The sequence below is a fragment of the Cannabis sativa genome, chromosome X, assembly GCF_029168945.1.
Source record: "Cannabis sativa cultivar Pink pepper isolate KNU-18-1 chromosome X, ASM2916894v1, whole genome shotgun sequence".
Taxonomy (NCBI): Eukaryota; Viridiplantae; Streptophyta; class Magnoliopsida; order Rosales; family Cannabaceae; genus Cannabis; species Cannabis sativa.
In genome coordinates, this window is record NC_083610.1 from 10,400,151 (window position 1) to 10,416,764 (window position 16,614).

Here is a 16,614-nt window from a genome sequence, read left to right on the forward strand (position 1 = left end):
CCACTTGACCTTCCCCAGGCGGTGTGGGACTGCACAGCTTACCCGGTGTTTCCCCTTATGGATCACGGGACTACTGACTGTCACAATCACCCCCCCTTACGGGGTCCGACGTCCTCGTCGACCACACTTCCGGCTGGGTCAAGGCTCTGATACCATTTTGTAACATCCCTGCTTCAAGCCTCCATTGGGCCCTTACACCCACGGACTGATGGCTCTTATACACGAGTACGCCACTCTGGCTGCTTCCTGGATTGATGACTGACCCTACAGACCAACACGAGTGTTTTCAGCGTGCTTTGTCCTCACTCGCACGCTTCCTGGGAAAACTTCCCAGGAGGTCACCCATCCTTAAAATTGCTCCAGGCCAAGCACGCTTAACTGTGGAGTTCTTTCGAGATGGGCTACCGAAAAACAAGATGCACCTTGTTGATATAGGTAGTACCAATCAATCCATTTAAGCCCTCTTCAACTGTGTAGTCCCATACCTACACAGTCTCAGAATCATCCCACTTGACCTTCCCCAAGCGGTGTGGGACTGCACAGCTTACTCGGTGTTTCCCCTTATGGATCACGGGACTACTGACTGTCACAATCAGTCTTACGAAACAACGGTAATAATATACTTGATTGTTTCAAAGAGTTGCTTAAACCTTTTTTTTTGTTTTTACAAATCTACTAACAAAATAGCATGAAGATCACACTGACGTGATAATCACCAATAAAGTTTACACCTTCGATAAGTTGTATGTCCTTTCCAGGGCATTGGTAAAGTATACTATTATCGGATGTATGGAGTATACATCGGACTGGGCTGAACTTGGATAAGACATCATAAACTTACCGTTATATCTTTCTATGTCAACATCACTTAGTTGATCTTAGATCAATAGATCTTAATCCTGAGATGGTTTTGTTCAAGCTTAACTGTATTATTTATGTTTTGACTTGTTCGTTAATGTTGAAAAAATGGATCAGCCCAATACTTACATCTTGGGAACATGATAGTACAATTGAGTGGAAGATAGGGATCTATAGCTTCTATAATGACATAGAAATAATATGATGATTTTCTTTGAGCTTGGCTTAAAAGAGATAAATGAAAGAGCTCTTATTTCAGTAATTATATTAGTTTACTGAAATATCATTTATAGGAAGCTAAGTGTTTTAAGGATTAAATACATTGAAGGGTAGATCGATAAATTTTTCCTTTCTCGATGTAAATCATCTATAGAGGATCTTTGATTATTTGGATTATAACAATGGATAATTAATAGTGTCTTTTTATTTGAAACATATAGAGTGTTTTATATAATTAAAAGTGCAATTCTAAATCTTGGAGTCAGGAGGAATTAATAAGTTAGGGAATTTACTCGATAAATTCTAAACTACTTATTGGAAGCTTGATTATATCGGTCTATGGTCCTCGCACTAGTTGAGATAATATTAGCTTGTAGACTCATTTAATTGGTTTTAATTAACCAATTAGAATTTTAAATTAGACTATGTCTTATTTATGAATTTTCACTAAGTAAGGGCTTAATGAGAAGAAAAGAGGTTTTAAGTTTTATTTGTTAATTAAGTGACTTTATAAGGTCTAATTAATAAATAAGTTAAATGATAATTTTATTTAATAATTAATTATAATTATTAAATAAATAGATTTGATATTTATAGGATTAAAATTAAAATATGGCATATAGGTCTTAAATAAATGGCAAAATTGAAACTAGTTGAGCCCATTACATGGTCGACCACTTACGGGAGTTGTTAGCCATTATTTTATCTTTTTTTTCATTCCATATAATTTAAATCCTAACCCTTGAAGGAATTCTATAAATAGATAATGATAGGCTTATAACCTGATACCCATTCATTAGTCTATTCTGTCAGGTAATTGAAAATAAAGAGGCTCCTCTCTATATCGAATTCTCTCTCTCTTATCTCTTCATAATTTCAAAGTCCCTATAGTGAAGAGTACCTTGTCCACTCATATCAAGTCAGTACTCAATCATAGTGTTGAAGATTGTGATGAATTCCATCAATAGAGAATATCCAGGTTCAGATAATACTCTGCGACAGAAAGGAACAAGGGTTAGAGATTTGAACAGAAGGAGCCATAATATTCCACTGCCACCAATGTAAGATTTTCTAGATATTTATATGTGTTTAATTCATTGTTTTAGGAAATTCATATTTTAGGATGTTAGATTATAGTGTATAATCAAACATACATGTTAGTAAATCTAGATCCTGGTAAAATAACTTCCAACAGGTAAGCCTTACAGAGGTAGCTAAATATAAAAGAGCTAGTGCCCATCGCTTTTTAGCATGGCCTCCCATCGCTCTTCAGCGATGGCCTCTGCTTGATATCTCAGGTAGTGTTAGCCAAAACATGATTTTAAAAGCAAACACTAAGTTGTAAGCTTTTGTTACACGAAAGATCAATTGTGTCTAAACCACTTGCTAACAAAGATAACTTCTTAAAGTTATTCTTTTTCAGTTCCACAAGCATACACCTGGTAGCACCCCTAAGAAATTTCCCAAGCAAGGTCTATGAAACTTGGTGAATTGTAAGTGACTAAGAGACTGTAAGTTTGTGTGCTCACTTGGGGAGCACCCACACTGTACAATGCATCAAACTAGGACAGAGAACTTATGCAAAGGAATTTAAATGCTTAGTATAAGCTACCAAACCTGCCTCTAAGTCAAGTGCAGGCATACTTCAACTTGGCATAAAAAAAAAGTAAATCTAAATACTTACATGTCAAGGCAACAAGAAGATAACCAGGATAATCATATGTCCATAGTAAAAGGCTTTAAGGATAAATAAAAGTAGTATTCGAAAATAGAGTGCATGTAGGCTAAAAACAAGAACATGAAAGCCTTGAGGCCAAATTTGAAAAAAAAAAAAAAATTGGTTCAAATGCATAAGGCCAAGGCCCTGCAAGAACCATACTGCCAAAGAAAAGCCGAACAGAGTTCCTATAGGAACCACATACTGGGCAAAATCTCTAAGGCAAGGTAGAGTTCCTAGCAGGTTCCAAGCCAAAAGGCAGAGTTCCTTGCATGTTCCAAGCCATAGACAAAACTCTGGGCAACCGTAGCCAAGGGTACTTGCCAGATAATGTCATTGTACAAGGCTGGGTAACAGCGAAGTACAAGTCTCAAGTGTAACAACTGGGACAAATGTTGAGCTTAAGTTGAACATTTGACTGTAATAGACTCACTATTATGTTTCCTACAGAGCTTCTAAGGAAACCACACATGAGACTAAGGTTGTATATGCCTACAAGGCCATGACAGGATTCTTGACGAGGTCAAAAGAGGAGCAAAAACTGGTCACCCGCTTGGAAACAAGGCCTAGGTCAAACAAGGTTCCCAAGCCTTAAGAGGGTTCGCCATGGTCCCACGGCTCAGCCAAGAACTGACTAGGGCTACCGAACCCAGGCATGAATAGGCTAGCTTCCTAAGGTGAAACTCTAGAGCTGGCCAACTCCCATGACTGAATCCTAGGGCTAGCCAGATCTCAAACAAGACCCCCTAGGGCCATCCAAGGTTAGTTTTGAATCGAAATGTGTGTTTTTTTAGAAAACTCAGATGTGTTCTTCGTGTTCTCCATGACTCAAAGAGTTAAGAATCACGGGAAAGGCCAAAATTGAATCTTTTTCATCAAGAGATCACACATTATGCATTCTAAAACTATCATGTGAATCAAAATACTAAAAGAAGATTACAATCTAACGTGAAAATCAAAAAATTTGTAAAAGCTTAAAAAGCTTGAAACTTATCAATAGAAAGTTCAAAGAAGAGATGTCAAAGAAAATAAGATGAGGCATATATGGAGAGAGAAGATCAAAGATCTAAAAGCATGCCATGCAAAAAGCCAACACTTGGCTAGACAAGGTTGCTCGACAGAGGCTAATACAAGCAAGACGAAAGCTAGAAAGTCCCTATCCGACCAGATGCTCGAACAGGGACTTGGGGGCAAATGTTATCCCAAATTTTGTCCACCTGACATGGCACGTCCACGTAAGGCAAGACTGAGTACACATGGAATACAGCCTTGCCAATAGCAAGACAAAGTCTCTTTACAAGGCATGGCAGAACCATCAAGCAACAAGCGATAGGAGCTAAGCAAGCCGTCAAGAAGCTGCACAACCATGTTTGTCCATCCAAAGGGAGTACATAGGTCGGCTAGGAGGAGCTTGTATGGTCAGCCAAAGTTTGAGCATAAGCTGGCCGGCCAAAAGGTGATTATCAGTTTGCGAATGAAAAGCTGTACTGGATTTCAGTTTGGTACCCATAGTTCGTTGAAGACTCTGCTAGAACTTCGAAGTAAATTTTGGATCTCTATCCGATATAATGGACTTTGGAATGTCATGTAACATCACTATCTCTTTCACGTACAAATCTGCCTACTGATCCACTGTAAAAGGTTGTTTTTACCAATTGAAAATGTGCAGACTTTGTGAATCGATCTACCACAACCCAAATCGAATCGTACATTCCCGTGGTTCAAGATAATCCAACCACAAAGTCCATGGTGATGTCCTCCTACTTCCACTCAAGAAGTGTCAGTGGTTGCAATAAACATGTTGGTCTCTAATGTTCAGCCTTGATCTGTTGACAAATTAAGCACTAGGATACAAATTCTACCACATCTTTCTTCATTCCACTTAGTAGGCGGCGTAGGGTCCGAATTCCCAACTTTTCTCATCATAGTCATGAATAATGGCATAAATCTGTGTTTGACATTGTTGCCCTCATCTCTAAGAACGTTCTCAGTTTGATAACCTCTGGCGGAACCATTTGTCCCTTCATGTACAAGGAACAAATCTCTAATTTTAAATCATATGCCAAAGGATCAACCTCCAACTCTTTATATAAAATTTGGCGCATTTTCTGTATGGTCGTGTCAGTTCTAGCTGTCAACGTCAAACAGCCTTCGACTTTATAAACCCAATTAAAACCCTCAACACACCAAACACCATCGTACGATACAACAAGAAACACAGTCGATCATGCAATTTCAAACAAAAAAAGGTAAGTTAGGGAAAAATACCAAAAAATACTAAAAATAAAAATATCGACATCATATCGATATACCATCGATATTCTGTCGATAAAAACATCTACAATTCGGGTAGCAGTCTCTATCGACAAACTATTGACACACTATCGATATAGACTCGACAATGCACATCGCATGTCAGACACGTGTACAATTAGACATTTAATACTAATTAATTTTTCCTGCCTTCGCAACTATCGACTTACTATCAACATACTATCGATATAGACTCCACAATGCATATTGCATGTCAGACACGTGTACAATTAGACATTTAATGGTAATTAATCTTTCCCGCCTTTCCAACTATCGACATTGTATCGATATTCAATCGACAAATACACATTGCATGCGTTTCACTTGTACAATTACTCATTTAATGTTAATTAATTTTTTCAACATTCTCAACAAGTATTCCCAACAAGCAAATTGCATGTCAGACACGTGTACAATTAGACATTTAATGCTAATTAATTTTTCCCACTTTCAAACTACCACTCTATCGATAAGCTATCGACATAACATCGACATCATATTGATAATTTGTAGACTGATTTTCTTTTGTTCAAGTTTTATCGACATTGTATCGATATTCTATCGATAAATACACATTGCATGCGTTGCACTTGTACAATTACACATTTAATATTAATTAATTTTTCCTACATTCCCAATAAGTATTCTGCTCTATAAAAGCAAATCCCTTTCTAATTCATAAGTGTTCTTATCTTATACTTTTCTTATACTTCAAAATTAAAGGAAAATTTCTCTTATAATTCTCTTAAGTTCAATATATCTACTAGAAAGAACAAGGGCAAATACCCAATTCTAACTCCCGAAGAGATCAAGAAGGAGCCTGGTTGTGGAGAAATTACTCCTCAAATGCAAAAAGTTCTAAACGACTATAAACGTTTTGAAAAAGAACGGGTGGCGAACGAGTGGAGGTACCTACAACTTGAAAAAGAATTTCACAAAACTGTTGTATGGCTGGCTCTAGCACCAGGGTTCCCCGAAGGGTGTCGTCGTTGCAAATTAGGCTATTTTAATGGTAAACCGGTGAAGCCTGGATCTTTATGCAAGTATTGCAAGTCTCACCCACAAGACAAAGAATTTAATTTGTTATTTTAATATTTTAATGTTTGTTTTTTTAATGAACTTTTTAGTGTTTGTTTTTTTTTTGAATGACTTTCAATGTTTTAATGCTTGTTTTTTTCATTTTTTATCTTGAAGTCGACAATATATCGACATTCCATCGATATATTGTCGACAAACATGGTCGACTTAATGTCGAAAATAAATTATGTTAGTTAATTTACTTTTGAATCGACATGACATCGACAAACTGTCGAAATCATGTCGATAAGGGTCATCCCTGACCTTTCTTCGCATAATATCGACATAGCATCGATATTCTATCAACAAACTGTCGATAACAGCTGGAAAATCCAGATTTTGACAGAAAAATCAGATCTACCAAATCTCTACCATTTTAGGCTAAAAAACACCAGTTCCAACAAATACGACACATAACAAAAGCAAACTACATAATGTCTAACAAAATGCTTAAAACACAACTTACCTATTATAATTGTGTATGATTATGAGTGATTGGGGTGTGCTCCGGTTTTCCACCACCGCCCACCGAGAGAGAGAGAGAGAGAGAGAGAGAGAGAGAGAGAGAGAGAGAGAGAGAGAGAGAGAGAGAGAGAGAGAGAGAGAGAGAGAGAGAGAGAGAGAGAGAGAGAGAGAGAAACACACGAGAGGGAAGAGAGAGAAACACACGAGAGGGAAGAGAGAGAGTGGTGGTAGTTTTTAGTTTTTTCTAGAGAGAGAGGGGTGCACGAGAGGGAAGTTTTTTCATATTTTAACAATTTTTTTTTTTTTAAAAAAAAAAGTGTAAAATGGGAAATTCATATAATCAATAAAATTAATTTGTACAAATTAGTGGAGGGTCTAAAATTTGATATTGAGAATTTTATTAGGGGCAAAAAGTAAAATTTCCCTTTTACTTTAATGAATACATGAAAAGCCAAATTAACAAAATTTATTCATCCCCATAAATAAATTTTATTAATGGGAAGAAATTCATACTCTTTCTCTTCTAACATCAATAAGAATAAAGACTATCCCTAAAAAGATAAAAATCAGTTTCATTACACATTTTATGCAATTTTCAATGTATTGAACAACAAATAAATAAAAATGTTAATTAATTATGAATAAGTTAGAATTTTTTATTGGTGGCATATGAGAAAAAAGAAATAAAAAATAGGAGAACAAATTATACCTACAAAGCTACAAGTCACCTCACCTAATTTCCCCCTCCCTCTGAGGTTACCGGCTTGTCCGGTTGATCAATTCTAGTAGGACTGATTTTGTTTGTGTACCTAAAATGAAAAAAAACATAGATTCTATTTTAATAGATATTAAATTAAAGTATAGACTATAGACTATATAATATAATAATATGAATGACTATATACACTCATTATTATCAACTAGTGAGCTCTTTCGTTTCATTCGGTTTTCGTTTCGTGTCGAAGTAAGGACCCGAAGCTGGCTCTTGGGAAAGAAAAAAATAAAACTCTTCTCTGGTTAGTCCACTCTTGCATAAATAAATAATAATTAATAAATGGAATTGAGATTTGATACAAGATTTGTTTCAGTAAAATGCATGCATGTTTTTCTCTTGGTTTGTTTGATTTGGAGTATTATTATGGCTGCTACTGACTCGTTCTTGATCGGATCTTGAGTTTTTGGTTTTGTTCTTGTTTGGTTTGTGTGTTTTGGTGTTCAGATTTGAGTTTTAATTTTCTTAGTCAAAATGTTATTTTAATTTGCTACTAAACGATTTTGTTTGATTATGTGGCTTGTTTTGTTTTCTGTTTGGGTGGAAAAAAGAATGATAACGGAACTGAATCCTTTGAATGTTTGGTTTATATCTAAATGGGTATTGCTAGTTTTATTCTATGGGGGGAATTTCCATGGTTGAATCTTGTTTGATTATATATGGTTGAACTTGCAGGGTGGTGAATCATTGATCCACCATATCTGAAATTTCCAGAGCATATTATTATTAACCATGGAGCTGCCTCAGAATGGAAGTGCAAGGAGCAATGAATCGTTATGCACTGTGGCAGAAATCGAAGACATTGATTTCTCAAAATTCATGGATAGACCACCTAGACCCTTGAATATGGATAGGAAGAGATCTTTTGATGAAAGGTCGATGAGTGAATTATCAATTGGGTTCTCTCCTCGGCACTCCTCTAGAAATGCTGACTTTTCACGAAATATGGACCATGCTGATTTTGTTTATTCACCTAGTAGAAGGTCAGGGATTAACACTCCAATGTCACAGCATAGTTTTGAACCACATCCCATGGTGGGTGAAGCTTGGGATGCTTTGAGGCGTTCTTTGGTTCATTTTCGAGGCCAGCCTGTTGGGACGATTGCTGCTTTGGATAACTCTGAGGAAGAGCTTAATTATGATCAGGTTCTTTAGAAAATTAAAGTGTGGTTTTCTTTGGAGGGTGTTACTTGATTGTTTATTGGTATGTATTAAAACTAACTTGGCCTTTTGTTTATGTCTTAAAGGTGTTTGTGAGAGATTTTGTTCCGAGTGCATTGGCTTTTCTGATGAATGGTGAGCCTGAGATTGTTAAGAATTTTATCTTAAAGACGCTTCGCCTTCAGTCATGGGAGAAAAAGATTGACAGGTTTCAACTTGGAGAAGGAGTTATGCCAGCTAGTTTCAAAGTACTCCATGATCCAGTAAGGAATACCGAGACTTTGATTGCAGATTTCGGAGAGAGTGCAATAGGAAGAGTTGCTCCTGTTGATTCTGGATTTTGGTGGATTATATTGCTCCGGGCATACACGAAATCAACAGGAGACACTTCCTTGGCTGAACTGCCTGAGTGTCAGAAGGGTATGCGCCTTATTCTAAGTTTATGTCTTTCTGAGGGGTTTGATACATTTCCAACTCTTCTCTGCGCCGATGGATGCTGCATGATTGATCGTAGAATGGTATGTTCTTGCTTTTCCCGTTTCATGCTTTCATTGTCTACCACCTTAAAAACATGCTGCTAACTCACGGATTCATTAATCTTGTGGTGAGGGGCATCAATAATGTGTGTTCTGCAAAAAGAAAAGTGTGGTTTCTAGTGTTGGAGCCAGAAATTTTTCCAGTGGTGGGGACATGGACTAGGAAATATCATAACAAAGTGTTGGCAAAATTTTAATATTTCACACCCAGTTGAGACATATGCCCCCACTGGGCACCAATGGGTCCGACACGGGTGGTTTCAGAGGGAATCAAACATCTTAGACAAGTACTTTAAAATTTAAATTAATTTCTTACTGAGAATGCTGACCTCGTTCTCTGTAACCTAACCACTAAGAAGTAGTTGGATGAGTTGTTTAGTGTGTGAGGCTCTTGTGGCTCTGTAAGGCCAAGTAGTTGAAAAGTATTAGTTGATGAAAACAAAAAGTGGTCACGGTTTCTAAGTGTGAGCTTTTTTCACTTTCTTACCTAAAAAATTGCCAGCCATACTCTGATTCACATTCCAGAAGATTTATTTGATGAATACAAAAATTTACTGATTGAAAATAAAGATTGTTGATCTCAAACCCACTTAGGCTGATCATTAGTACCGGTAGAATTTGATTTCCCTTAAAATTTCTTGTGGTTTCCTGCTAAATATAATTGTTTCAATATCTTTACTACAATTTTTTATTAATTATCTAAGTACATGTTTTCAGGGCGTTTATGGGTATCCCATTGAAATTCAAGCTCTTTTTTTCATGGCCTTAAGGTGTGCTTTAGTTTTACTTAAACAAGACGAAGAAGGTAAGGAGTTTGTTGAGCGAATAGTTAAACGTCTCCACGCCTTGAGCTTTCACATGAGAAGTTACTTCTGGCTGGACTTGAAACAGCTTAATGACATATACCGATATAAAACAGAAGAGTACTCACACACAGCTGTCAACAAATTCAACGTCATACCAGATTCACTTCCGGAATGGATTTTTGATTTCATGCCATCACGTGGTGGCTACTTCATTGGGAATGTCAGTCCTGCTCGAATGGATTTTCGCTGGTTTTGTTTAGGCAACTGTATTGCTATTCTGTCGTCTTTGGCAACTCCTGAGCAATCCACTGCAATTATGGACCTTATAGAATCAAGATGGGAGGAGTTGGTTGGAGAAATGCCTTTGAAGGTCTGTTATCCAGCCATTGAGAGTCATGAATGGCGAATCGTCACCGGGTGTGATCCTAAAAACACAAGATGGAGTTACCACAATGGAGGATCTTGGCCAGGTCAGTTTCCTTCCAAGTTTCAAGGAACTATATACATGTTGAGGGCGTTTGACAAAATGACATTTTTAATCACATAAAAGGGTCTCTTTTTGATAATTCATTCCAAAATGAGTTTACTGACAAACTGTCTAACCACTCACTTTGGCACTTTATAAGACCATCTGACAAAATGACAATATGTATTTTTCCACAGGTTTACTCTACATGTATGTAAATGCAACTCTCTTTATTCAAAAGAAAGTGTGTCATAATTTTAGCTTCCATTATAACCGAAACTAATGAACTTTTTACATACAGTGCTGTTATGGCTTGTTACTGCTGCTTGCATCAAAACTGGACGACCGCAGATCGCAAGACGGGCCATAGAGCTAGCAGAGACGAGATTGCTTAAAGATACTTGGCCAGAATACTATGATGGAAAGCTAGGCCGGTACATTGGGAAGCAGGCTCGGAAAAACCAAACGTGGTCCATTGCTGGTTACTTGGTGGCCAAGATGTTGCTTGAAGATCCGTCTCATTTGGGTATGATCTCCCTCGAGGAAGACAAACAAATGAAGCCACTTATGAGGAGATCAAATTCGTGGGGTTGTTGATCAATTTTTCTTAGTTTTCTTTCCCCTTTATTAAGAAAAAAAGAAAAAAGAAATTTTAGACTGAATTTCTTGCCTAACATTACACAAGTTTTTCAAACCAAGCTAAAGTCAGGCTTAGTAAAATAAAGGTATTTGTTATTCTGTGCTTACAAGTGCAAAACTATCCAACTATTTTTATTGTTAATTTCTTTATGAAGTTTTGTCATTTTCTAAATTTTTTAATGGTTCTTGCTTCTTCATCCTTATCGTTGTTTTTTTAAAATACAAATCCGACACACCATCCTCGTGATTATTGTTTATTTGATTTTAAGAAACGCCGTTCTATCTTTGTTCTAACTTCTTTCTAATAATTCTAATTGAAATAAAAAGCTTTTTTAAATATCATTTTAAATATTGTATTTTATAAAAAATTACAAATTGAACTTTTAATTTTATTAAATAATAAAATAAATTATGTATTTTTTAAAATAGTATAAATAGAATTTTAAACTAATTTTTTTGTCAAAATAAAACTTACTAATATTTCAATATAAAAGTGTTATGATAAAACTGACTACATTTTTTTGTATCTATTCGTATTAAGAATTGTTTTTAAATTGGTTGTATTTAAAAAAATATTAAAAATTGAGGTTAAGGTTCTATTTTTATCATTTTGAAAAATATAAGGTTTATTTTATCATTTAACAAAATAGAAGGTCCAATCGACAAATTTTGTAAAACACAAGGTCTAAAATGATATTTACCCTTCTAATAATTCTCATAAACCTAAGAAAAAAAAAATTAAAAGGTTTTAATTTTTGTTGTTAGTTTTCTTATCGCATTCTTGATTTGTGTTAGACCTATCCATCAAATAATAATAATAATAATAATAATGTGATTTACAAAAGTTATCGATTGGACTCTTTATATTGTTAAATGATAAATTGAACACTAAATTAATTTTTCATCAAAATAAAAAATAATAATCCGATCTAGATTTGTTATGAGAAAACTTGGTACATTTTCTGTATCTGTTCCTGCTAGAAATTGTCTTAAGTTGGTTATATTAAAAAAAAAACCAAAAATTGAGACCATGGTACTATTTTGTACCATTTTGGAAAATACAGGGTCCAATTTGTGATTTTATAAAACAAAGAGTTCAATCGGTAACTTTTGCAAAATACATAGTCCAACTTAATATTAATCATGTTTATCGAGTTTTTCAAAAACCGATTTAAAAATAAAATAAAAGCTAAAGAAAATAAAAAATATATATATAAGATCAAGACGAGAGTACTTTTTGGTGGGATATGGTTGTTGTCGCCAAAGTCAAGAATCTTAGGCGCTAGTGTTCGGACCATTGCCCGCTATTATTGAGTTTCAATATCATTCCTCCAAAGTAAGTGGTTAAGGTACAATGGGGGCATTGTTTTGATTATGAATAAACTTGGTCTAAAAATAAAGATTTCCATCAGTTGATTTCTGTTGTTCGGAGTCAAGGAAATCACATCAGTACACCCATGGAGCTAGGAAATCATTTTCAGACTTGTGGTACTCGTTTGGCTCGCTAGAATAACATCCAAAAGAAACAATATCATGCTTAAACAAAGGAGCTTAAAGCACAAATGGAGTTTCTTTTAGGTTGTAACTTGATAGAGGCTTTGATTAATCTTCGTGGGGTGAAAAAGTAGCTTAATCTATTGCTCATTAAGGATGAAAGTTTTTGGACACAGAGAAGCTGAGCTATTTGGTTGAATCATGGGGACCGTAACACTAGATGTTTTAAAAGGCTTCATCTCGCCAAAAAAAGAATCATATTAAGGGTCTATTTGATTCAAATCTGGTGTGGTAGAGTTCTAAACTAGCAATAGAAAGTATCATTTGTGGCTATTTTCAAGACCTTTTCACCTCTTGGGAGTCTCATCGCCAATTGATAACTCACCTCTAACATTTTGTGCCATATCATCTCAGTCGCACTCAAAATGATAGGCTTCTTCAAGAATTTACAGTAGCAGATATCAATATGGCTTTGTCTCAGATTAGCACATTTAAATCCCTAGGGATTGATGGTCTTCCTCGCCTCCTTTATGATCACCGCTCAAACATCATTGGTCTAGATGTTAGCCAAGTTTATTTAACGTTCTCAATCATAATATGGACTTCATCGCTCTAAATAAAACTCTAATTTGTCTCATCCCTAAAGGCCCAAACCCCACAACTATCTCAGTATTTTGACCTATTAGCCCTTGCAATGTCAGCTACCAAATCATCGCCAACTACTTGGCTAATCGAATGAAGGATAATCTTCATGAGGTAATTTACGAGAACCAAAACGCCTTCATCATGGGATAGATTATCCAAGACGAGGCGATTTCAGGTTTTGAGAGTCTCCACTGTATGAAAAAGGGTCGCTTTGGGAATGGCCAAAAAATGGCTCTCACATTGGATATGTTCAAAGCATACGCCAGAGTTGAATGACACTTTATCGAAGAATGATTATCTATGTTGGGTTTGATTCAGATTGGGCAGCTAAGATCATGAATTGTGTCTGAATGGTCTCTTTTTTGGTGCTAGTAAATGGGGACATTTTTGGTAATATTCTTACAGAGTAGGGGTAACTACGAAGAGACTCTTTCTCACTTTACCTATCCCTCATATGTTCTAAAGGTCTTTCTTGCCTCCTTCAAGAGGTAGAGTAGGCTGACCTCCTCCATGGAATACGTTGTGGCTGAAATGGCTTAACTTTGTCTCACCTTTTTTATGTAGATGATAGCCTTGTGTTCATTAATGCCAATGCAAAAAAAGGTGGCTACCTAAAACAAATCCTAGATGAATATTCTGCTTTGTCGAGACAAAGTATCAATCTTCAAAAGTCAGACCTTTGTGTGGGTCGTTGAATTCAATAGGCCGAGAGATAATTTTTGGCTAATCTTATGGGTGTCAAGCAGGTTGAATGTCATCTCGTTCCTTTGGTATGCTAGCCTATGTTAGAAAATGGAAAAAAGGAAGTATTTTATTCTCTTTGCACTAAAATTTGCAATTTTCTTCAATGATTGAAAGAAAGTCTTTTTCCCAAGTTGGGCAGGCAACACTTCTTAAGACAGTCATACATGTCATTCCTTGCTATATTATGAGTTGCTTTAGGCTTTCAAAAGAACTGATTATGAATATTCACTCAATGATGACCCGATTTATGTTGGGATCCTTAGAAAACAAACATAAAATTTATTGGGGGCGATGGGATTAATTGTGTAAAGCTAAAACTAATGGTGATTTGGGATTCTGAGACTTACAGAAATTTAATCAAGCTCTCTGTTGAAATAAATCCCCACATGCCCTGTACACTGTTCAGATCTACATATACAGTTAAAAGACTAGGTGGCCTTTGGCCTTTAAATTCCTAGGATAGATCAGCAAGTTAGTTACAAAGTCTGTTAAACTTTGTAAGTAACTCTTTTTCTCTGCATTCCACTACAACATATATAAAGCCAAAAATCTCAGAACAAAAATAGAGACCAGATCAGAACTTAGAAAATCAGAGCAGTACACACAGGAAAAATAAGACCAGCCTTGAGAATTGGAAGAGACTTACATTGGGTAAGTTTTGGAGCCCTAGGGTTAGTGCTCGGAGGTCCAACATCATTTCCAGGAAGATTGTACATGCAGAAGGAAGAAGAAGAGATTAATGTGGGCAGAGAGAAAAAGGTGAAAAATAAATACCGTAAACACCAAAAACATTACCAATCGTACATGTGATTTAGAATCTACCATTGTAACTCTTTGATCTTTCAAGATCTATAGTGGAAACGAGCAATCTGAGGCGAGCTCGAAGAGGATGTACCCAACAACAATTTTTGGGGAACCTCTATAAATTCGGTGCACTCTTTCCTTTTTTTTTCTTTTCTGCATTTCTATATTGTGTTTGTTGTGATTGTATTTTCTGGGGGGTTTATTTCAATCTGGTCTGGGAAGGGATTTACTCTTGGGTTTTTCTGGGTAATCGATGCTGCTCTTTAGAGAAGAACCACGAAGAAGTAGAGTTCTTTGCTAGGGTTTATTTTGTGGTTGTGCCATATATGTGTATGAATGGAAAAAGGGATTATATATTGTCTGATTGGAGTCTAGGGTTTCTTGTGTGTATAAAACAATTTGTAGTTCAATGGGTTAAATGGGCTGTCGTTTTTTGAAGTTTAACTCTAGGGAGTCAACGTTGGGTTTGATTGGGTAAAAGGTCTGTTTTGACCTTGGTCTGTGATTATTTCATTGTTGTGTGTAAGGAAAAAATCCCTACAGTAGTATCAGAGCCAAACAAGGCATACATCTGCAGCAAAGATTAATCAAGAAAGCATCAAGAAACACATTCATAACAGCAAGAATTCAAATGCACATAAACAGTTCACAAAGATCAATAACAAGATTACTCTAAACTCATTATCTATATAATTTCTTTGAAATAATTTTATACATATATGATTATGAGTTCAATGAAGGTTGATATTGATAGGTTTGATGGTTCAAGTGATTATTGGATTTGGAGGAAGAAGATTAGGGCTTTATTGGCTCAAAATAAACTATTGAGGGTTCTTAATGATCCTGTAGAATGGCCAGCTGATACAACCAAGGCCCAGCAAGAAGAGTTGCTGGAAACAGCAACCGGTTTAATCATCTTCAACCTATCTGATTCTATAATCAGATTGGTTGACAATGAAGACACACCTGCCAAAATTTGGAACAAGTTGGAAGAGCAATTTCAAAAGAAATCATTGATCAACAAGATTTACTTGAAGGAGAGAATCTTTGGATTTAATATGAGTCCAACTAAATCTCTAGAACAGAATTTGGATGAGTTCTTGAGATTGCACATTGAGTTAGCAAACTCAGGGGAAAATGAGGCCTTAAGTGATGAGAATCATGCAATTATCATTCTCAATTCACTACCGGAATCCTACAGGGAGGTTAAGACAGTCATTACGTATGGGAGAACTGAGATCACTCTTGAGGAAGTAATCTCAGCTTTTAAATCAAAAGATTCGAAATTAAAGGTTGAAAGATCGGGGCATACTAATGGGGATGTTAACCTAAGTAAGGGAAGGCATACACAAAAGAAACCAATGTAAAATAGGGGTAGAAGCACTAGTAGGGGTTCACAAAAGGGCAGCAATCATCATCACAAAGGGAGATCAAATTCAAAGGGCTCTAAAGATCCTAATGGGTGTTATCATTGTGGAAAGCTAGGGCGTTTCAAGAGAGAATGCTACTTTTACAAGAGAAGCAATGGGAAATCAAATTCAGATCATCAAGAAGAATCAAACAAGCAAAACAAGAGTAAGAATGACTATCAAAATGCAAACCTAAGTGATGGTTATGATAGTGGATGTCTATGTAACTGCATCATCTTTTAAAGATGATTGGATTATTGATTCGGGTTGTACATTTAACATGACTAACAACAAGTCTTATTTGTTTGATTACAGGGAATCTAGAGGGGGCAAAGTCATTCTTGGGAATGATCAAATATGTAACATTGAAGGTTCATGTTCTATAAATTTTTGAAATGTTTGATGGCATTATTAGAATCTTAACTAATGTTAGATATGTTACTGATTTATCTAGAAACTTAATTTCTATTAGTGTACTTGATGATCTTG

General features: G+C 35.9%; 1 protein-coding gene across 1 annotated transcript; it reads left to right on the forward strand.

Annotated features, from left to right (window-relative positions):
* Positions 1 to 7,314: 7,314 nt before the first annotated feature.
* On the forward strand, positions 7,315 to 11,201 carry LOC133032689 (probable alkaline/neutral invertase B). Its single transcript, XM_061106827.1, has 5 exons — positions 7,315 to 7,665; positions 8,097 to 8,567; positions 8,669 to 9,100; positions 9,836 to 10,394; positions 10,692 to 11,201. Exons 2-5 carry the CDS (start codon positions 8,154 to 8,156, stop codon positions 10,985 to 10,987), a joined length of 1,701 nt encoding a protein of 566 aa, XP_060962810.1. The 5' UTR covers positions 7,315 to 7,665; positions 8,097 to 8,153; the 3' UTR covers positions 10,988 to 11,201.
* The last annotated feature ends 5,413 nt before the right edge of the window (positions 11,202 to 16,614 follow it).